This window comes from Micrasema longulum, unplaced genomic scaffold, assembly GCF_059751315.1.
Source record: "Micrasema longulum isolate JH-2025_06_02 unplaced genomic scaffold, ASM5975131v1 h1tg002828l, whole genome shotgun sequence".
Classification (NCBI taxonomy): Eukaryota; Metazoa; Arthropoda; class Insecta; order Trichoptera; family Brachycentridae; genus Micrasema; species Micrasema longulum.
The window spans coordinates 6,653-14,529 of NW_028279952.1; the positions used below are offsets into that span (position 1 = coordinate 6,653).

Consider the following 7,877-nt stretch of genomic DNA (forward strand, 5'->3'; position numbering starts at 1 on the left):
TCGTTAATAAACATTTGTACTTGAATAGTGTATTTGAATAGTGTAAAATAAGTCTACGTGTTTCACGTGGTTAAAAATAATTGTTGTTTGAGTTGATTTTCACAGAACCACAGAAAAAAAAAGTAATTAATAATTATATTGCTTACATAATATTATGTACTTATATGTAGGTACAAATTAATGAACATTTTTTGTAGATTACCCATAAAATAAATCACGGCTGGCCACTGATTGCCAGTCGAGCTTCAATTGACGAGTTTTTATAAGCAATTACTGTGCTTAGTGCATCGTTCATTTTGTTACCCGCTTTCATACTTCTTTCAACATCTTCCCGTAAACGTTTATCTCTTGAAAATGTTCTACTGAATCAGTTCTGTTTTTCTTTGGAGTACGGTAAAATTCTAGTTTTAATTGATATCTACATGAGAATGAGTGTTATTTACAGGGCCAGACAGTTCTCCAGAAGGCCGGGATTATGGCAGTCCGCGGTATCTGCCAGGTGAAGAGCATGGCGAATCTCATGCTGATTCACAGGCTCCGCGAAGGAGACTACACAATAGACGATGACAAGGTAAAGGCCTACGCATACTGCGTGTACGATAAACTGGGCCTCGCTACTGAAGATGGTAAGATCAACAAAGAAGCTGGCCTGAAGGTGATCCCTCCTCAGACGGACCCAGCCAAGTTCTCCGCCGCTGTAGATGCCTGTAACGAGCAAACTGGAGACACTGTGGAAGACAAATTCTGGAAACTTTTGCTCTGCTACGACAAGCAGTACCCTGGAGATATCTTCGCCCTGTAAATTGATACAACTTTCTTGCAATCTCCTTCGAGTAAATATTACTCTTCGAATTATATTTACTCTGTAATCCTTTTATATATATTTTTGAAAATAAATCTATCAATTCATGAAATTCGTTTTTTTTAAATTTGACCATTTTCATCAATGATGTATCCTATTTTGGATATTTGTAGCACTTGCTTTGTGGATAGTTGATATATTTTTTGTATATAAATAAAATTACTTTGACAATGTTTGAGTATGTCCAAATGCTTGCAGACTGGCTGGATTTCCTCCCTAGGGAGTTATTCATATTTAAATTTATTTCAACAGATAGGAAAAACATTTTTGAGAAGGGAATATGGTCCTGTAAATGCATAGACTTCCATATTCCCTTCTGAAATGAAAAAAATGTTTTCCCTCTCTGTTGAATTAAATTTATGTTCAAATTTGATTAATATGTATTAAACTTTTTCATTATATATTTTTTTATTATTATTTTTCTTTTTTTGATGAGCGGAATCAGTCTAATTACTTATTTTATTGACTAAAACTTTTTATGTAAAGATATTTATTTGTACGGATGATTAATATTTATGTCGATAAACTTCACCAACAAGCCACAAAAAGGTGGCTTGGTAAGGTTTATATATTTATTAGGTTAATTTATTTTTTATGTATCTTAATTTTTATTCATATGGACTTTTACGATTGAATGAATAAATAAAATAAAAAATACTACTTTCTTTTTACCAGCTGGTTTTGTCAACAATATTTTGTCCGTCCAAATTTTTGTAGGCAAGAACTGTGTTAAAAGTCGTTTCGAGGGGATTGAATCCAGTCTAAATATGTCAAGTATGTAATACCTAGTACGAAGGTGAAAGAATTCAATCAGAATTCAGAAAGTCAGAATCTCATCCGCATCAATATGCTCTTTGATTTCACAAAGATCAACAGATGGAAGAACTGAAGGAATACAAATGATCAAACATAGGCAGAACGTTTTACCAGATATTTGCCTGATAAATCGTATTTCAACAGCATTTAAACTACTTTCATAATTATTTTTCCATGTCCATACTTCGTTCCTATACATTAGAGTCAGCAGTAGAACTCCATCTCGCGACAAACATTTGATTGCCAAGGTAGATTTCAGTACACCGTTCAGCCTGTTACCGGCTCTCACCCTCCTTTCAAAATCTTTCTCAGTCTTTCCATCCCTAGTAAACATACTTCCTAGATACACAAATTCTTCTACCTGATTCAGAATATATCCGTTCACACTGATCTCACATTTAGTTATATTTTCATCCCTTTCAAAAACCATAACTTTCAATTTATCAACATTTATTAGCAAATCGCTCTTCTTGCATACATCGTAGACTTTTGTTACCAAAAATTTCAGGCCTTCTCTGCTGATAGCAAAAAAAACGGCATCATCAGCATACAGAAGACAGTTAACTATGTAACGATGAAGTATATCGATGTATACGTTGAACAACCATGGCGACATTACACATCCCTGTTTGACTCCTTTAGGAATGTTTAACCACGATGTGAATGACCCATTTACCCTCACACATGCTGTGCTGTCCTTGTACAGTGACGCAATAGTCTTTTTCAGGTTACGATTCACTCCATACTCCGATAAAACTTTCCAAAATGTTTTTCTGTCAACTCTATCAAATGCTTTTTGCAGATCGACAAATGCGCAGAAAAGTTTTTGGTGCTTAGCCAGAAATTTTTATGTCATATTTTGCAGAGCAAATATTTAATCCATACATCCTCTTCCACTATTTTATGCAGTAACATAAACATTTTACTTTTTCTTGGATCGTTTGGTTTCAGAGGAAAGAAAACACAATATTTTTCGTACGTATTTGAGTGATATTATTTAAAGCCTTAACGTTTTAAATGACAGATACTATTAGGTAAAAAAGTGAGTACAACAAATTTTGATAATAATTTACAAAATTAGGATTTCTCCAGGATGTTCACGATTGTAGCAGCCAAGAAGTTTCCAGAATTTATCTTCAACGCCGTTTCCCTGTTCGTTGCTACATATCTCCAGAGTTGCGGACAGCGTCCCAGCGTCGGTCTGGGGAGGAATCACTTTAAGGACAGCTTCCTTGTTGACTTTTCCGTCTTCGTCTACCAAACCTAGTGTCTTGCAAACACAGAAAGCGTACTCTTTGATCTTCTGGTCGTCGATGGAATAATCTCCCTCGCGAACTCTGTAAACCAGCATCACATCTGGATCGGCCTTATCTTCGCATTTGCCCTGAGCAGCTATAACGTCGGATTTTTGAAGGATGGTATCAGCCTGTAAGCATATTTAGTAAATATTTATAGTGTTCCATTATTTTTGCGGAGCAGTTCACAATGACTTCTAGTACCAACTCTAATGCATGAGAGCGAAGTATGAAATTGGAAAAATAATAATGAACGTAGGTTAAATGCTATCGAAATGCAATCCCTCAAGCCGATGTGTGGTAAAACAATGTATTTTTTAATAAATTTATTTAGCTTTTTGTGCATAATGTAAATTGTTAGTTGGCGGGCTAGTTACCAAATAAGAGTTTAATAAAATATTTTTTTTATTTTTTAGAAAATAAAAAAAAACATCTAAAGATAGCTTGCTTAGCTTAGAAAGGGGTGTACCTTTGTTAGCTGGGCAAAGTGAACGTAAAATTGTATTTTTGATAAAAAGTGTAAATAAATAAATAAATTAAATAAATAAATATTTAAAAATAGACATAAATGTATCTGTTTGTAAATTATCTAAAATCAATACCATTACTTAATGAAAAAAAAAAAAACAGAAAACAGGAAAGTAGGAGAGATTAAGGAAGAGAAAGGAGATGTTTCTTCAGACGTGATTTAAACGATGTATGATCTATGTAAGGCTGAGACATGCGTTATCGTCAGAATCAAGAAAGGGATTCTGCGTTGGTTTGGATATGTAGAGCAAATAGACAGTCAAAGAACGGCTAAAAGGATCTACGATGCGAATGTTGATGGATGCAGAAAACAATAAGACTGAAAAAGACATGGCACGATCAAGTCCATCAAATACTTGCTTGATGGACTTGATCGTGACATACTAATCACTCGATCTCTTCTTTTCTTCAAACCTTGTCACAATCTCACATTCGTCACAACAATGCTTGTCAAATGAATTTTATTGTCACCCCCGCAATTAACTTTTATAAAACGATTATTGAATGAGTAAGATGTATTCATTTAAGTTGCAATTAAATTGTTTAATAATAAACAGTGATAGCGGGGTGGTCCGCTGTCGTTCAGGTGAATATAAAAATATAAGGTAATAATAAGGTACTAAGGATTTGTACCGTGTTGCAGTCGATGCTGTCTACAGCTTGCCAATTTGAAATCTGTGGCGCTTCACAGTCTACAATTTTATGTTATTTCTTTAAAACTCGAACTTTGCGTCCCCATTATAAAACGAAATAATACAGACCGAAATTGATACAAAGTCACTGTAACAATAGGCATCATCCTTCCCCTCGGTAACTTCACATGGGCATCACCATCTTCCAAGAATTATCAAACAGCCTGTTAGCCACACGTGTGACATTAACTAATCAAAATCTACGAAAGCTATCCTTCGGATATTCTGATTTGTTCTGTTTTTTGATTTCTTTTTTTAAGCCAATCAACAGACTTATGGAAGCTCTGACAGATTGGCATTGATTAGTATATATAAGAACACTTAATTTAAACAATCCTAAAATGTATTAAACTTTACAAAAGGTATTTAGTATTTATGTCATTATCTAGGCGGACATGGCGAGTGTGTCATCGCGAGTCAGGTGTGATAATATCCGATATGATCCGATGTTAGTTTTATAATTTCCCACGACGACAAAAACAGCCGTGGTACGCAAGTTACGGTGAGGTACATTAAGGTTTATCTGAGCAAGGACATCATGGGCATCTATACAGTTAGATATTCATTTGTGCGAGAGTATCAAGCCAGCCAAAATCCTTCTGAGTTCTAAACTGAAGATATGAAAGTACTCTAGACGATCATAATAATAAATTATGAAAGTGTTTGAACCAATTCTAAATATTAACGATTTAAACAATTTGCCTTACACCGATTTAATCCGCGTTATATGAATATTATAATTAGGAGACCATAGAGTTAAATTCAAGCAAGCTACGAACAAATGATAAATACAATGTAATTGCAATTTTTGGGCTTTTGAATGGCTTAGATATTTGCATATTAAATCCACAGATTTTGGACGCTTTTTTGGAAATGTGATGGTTGAATTTAAGTTTGTTATCAAAAAGCATTCCAAGATCTTGAATTATTATCAATGGTGTTGAAACGGTGCTTTATCTGTTCAGTTTTTTTATTGTTTTCTTTTTTGGGGCTAGATTTCTTACTGTCTATGCGCTATGTAGCTGCAAGACGTGATGTTATCTGGCTCCTTTATATCATAATTGTAATACATCATTATTGGAAAAACTAAAACCTCAACCGTCCATGCACTTTTTAGATGCAAGACGAGCTGGGATATTTATTTATTGTACAGCGCCCTTGAGGCGATTTTTCCAAGAATGACTCAATAAAAACTATCCAAATGTAACATTAATAATAAAAAGGTACCAGGATGATTTTAAACGCATCATCATCTTTGTTTCTATTGTCGGGATGTTTGTACGTAGATCTCGATCGCCTCTTTTACCAATCGAGTTTGAAGACTTTTTGGTTGGATCAAAGACACTTCATTATTGGACCAACAAGAAGGATTTAATGGATAGAACGGAGATTTCTCTCAGCCTTTACCTACAGTTCTGCTTATTGACTTTCGTTGAGTTGGAAGGGTGCTTCATCGCTCACGAACAGTACTCTGTTGACCCTCCCCAAAAATCATAAATTTTCTGCTTAAAGTTTTCAACAACGTAAACAAAGTTCACATGAATAAAGTGGTTTTTCACATGTAACCCAGTTTACTAAAATTAAAATAAAGAAAAAAAAAGTCTTGTAATTTTGAAATTACTTCGCGTGTGAAGTCACAAGTTCTCTTTGGTGAGTTGTGCTGATTGGTGACGTCGTTCTAAAATTTAGGTCGTTTTTATAAACATCAATATTAACAAATTAAAAGAGAGATAGACAACATTTAAGAGAAATAAATATGGAAATTAAAATTAAGAATTTCCCAAAAACAAATTTATGGGTTGATACTTTATTATTTATTTATTAATGAAATCATACAGTCTTTATATAAAACAGGGTACAAAAGAACAATTTAAAAAAGTAAGATCAATTACAGATTTCACACTAATGAATGCTGGAGGATAGGGGAAAAATAATTTAATTCTTAAAAAGTAAAAATAAAAATATTACATAAAAAGTTCATAAAAAGGAGAAGACATTGTAAAGCCCTCCCTCTCTCTCTGCTTCCATGAACATTTCAATTTAATTGTAAAAAAATCACAACCAACAATAAATTATTCGATGCAGGTAGTAGATGTAGGTAAGTATAAATTAAGAGTTGAAATCAAATGTTTAAAATTAAAAGTAAAAGTTTAAATTAAAATGTAAAGTTAAAATAAAAATCAAGTTAAAAGTTTAAATTAAAAGTTAAAATTAAGAATTAAAATTAAAAAGTTAAAATTGAAAGACAAAATTAAAAATCAAATTTAAAGTTAAAAGTCAAGCAGGAGATAAATTTAAAATGTCTTTAACTGTTATTATGCGTATTATGATACGCCAAAATAAAAAAAAAAACATGTTTTTATGCATCGCATTATAAACGCTATGATTTTTTAAAGTCTAATAATTTTGAAATTACTTTGCGTGTGAGGTCACAAGTTTTCTTTGGCGAGTTCTGCTGATTGATGACGTCGTTCTAAAATCTAGGTCGTAGTAAATTACAAGAGAGATGGACAACAATAATAGAGTACTTTCTTTTTTTAATATTCGCTTTTATTCTTAATGTCTCACTTCTATTCCGTAGAAATTTTCTTTAAAACGAATAGGAATATGTTCAGTGCTCATGAGTTTCTTATTACTGGCCAGTCAGGCCATGGACTGCAAGAATCGGAAGATTTTAAGTTTAAGTCTCTCTCAAAACCTATCCGTTCTGCATTTCAGAAGTAAATCAAATGAAATAAAACAAACAACTTCAAAGCACAATGCAATACGGGTGATTCTAAAAATAATGAAAATAATTGTGATTTTTACCATTCCGACAGCTAACACGCCACACATTAATGCGAAAAAGTTGATGGAGTTCATGTTGTGTGTTAGTTCACGTCAGTACAGTCAAAATTTAAACCAGTGACTAGCGATAATTATCATATTCAAAATATTTATATGAACCAAATACACCATTAAAAAATTAAATGGTTTGTATCATGGCCGCATATACTGAAATTATAATACTAACCTGAAAATGACCATAGAGGTAAAAACTAAGAATTTTATTTGAAAAACCAACCGTTCTACATATCTTTTTTAAAATTTATTTCGGAAAAACGGCAGTTGTTGTATAAACAAAAAGAATATTAAAAATAGTTCATACATCCAGATGAAGTTTTTCACAAATGTAATGAGAACACATGTTACACAGTTAAAAGAAAAAAATAATATATTTTATAAAACAACAATATGAAGATATTACAACAGAGATGAAGAACATTTAAGAGAAGGTAATATAGAAGTCTAGGCATCTACAGGGCTTATGACCTGTCAATGGCTGGTTTAAGTGGCCACTTTACATACAAATAACATTTTCAGGCGTTGCCTAGTATGTAGGTAAAATAATTCAATTAGATGAATCTCAACAGCATAAATAAAGGTTTCAGCTCTTTAACTTCACAAACATCAACAGATGGAAGAATTGAAGGAATATAGATGTTCAAATATAGGCAGAATGGTGAATGTTACACAGTGTGTAAAGTGGCTACTTAAACCAGCCATTGACAGGTCATAAGCCCTGTAGATGCCTGAACTTCTATATTACCTTCTCTTAAATGTTCTTCATCTCTGTTGTAATATGTTAATATAAATAGCTCCCCAGGGAGTTAAATCCAGTCCTTGTCTACAAAAATTTACACA

General features: G+C 32.9%; 2 protein-coding genes across 2 annotated transcripts; one reads left to right on the plus strand and one right to left on the minus strand.

The window, feature by feature from the left end:
* Window positions 1–448: 448 nt before the first annotated feature.
* Window positions 449–909, plus strand: LOC148271509 (uncharacterized). Its single transcript, XM_088241306.1, has one exon. It carries the CDS (start codon window positions 476–478, stop codon window positions 800–802), a length of 327 nt encoding a protein of 108 aa, XP_088097432.1. The 5' UTR covers window positions 449–475; the 3' UTR covers window positions 803–909.
* A 1,738-nt stretch (window positions 910–2,647) lies between these two features.
* On the minus strand, window positions 2,648–7,103 carry LOC148271510 (uncharacterized). Its single transcript, XM_088241305.1, has 2 exons — window positions 7,002–7,103; window positions 2,648–3,104 (listed from the first exon to the last, which is right to left on the minus strand). The coding sequence occupies exons 1-2, from the start codon at window positions 7,053–7,055 to the stop codon at window positions 2,748–2,750; spliced, it is 411 nt and encodes a 136-aa protein (XP_088097431.1). The 5' UTR covers window positions 7,056–7,103; the 3' UTR covers window positions 2,648–2,747.
* Between the last annotated feature and the right edge of the window lie 774 nt (window positions 7,104–7,877).

Excerpts from the sequence above, each read along its gene's own strand:
- LOC148271510 (XM_088241305.1), bottom strand. The coding sequence starts at position 7,055 with ATGAACTCCATCAACTTTTTCGCATTAATGTGTGGCGTGTTAGCTGTC. Across the intron at positions 3,105-7,001 it reads GCGTGTTAGCTGTCGGAATG|GCTGATACCATCCTTCAAAA; the intron begins GTAAAAATCACA and ends ATATGCTTACAG.
- LOC148271509 (XM_088241306.1), top strand. The coding sequence starts at position 476 with ATGGCAGTCCGCGGTATCTGCCAGGTGAAGAGCATGGCGAATCTCATG.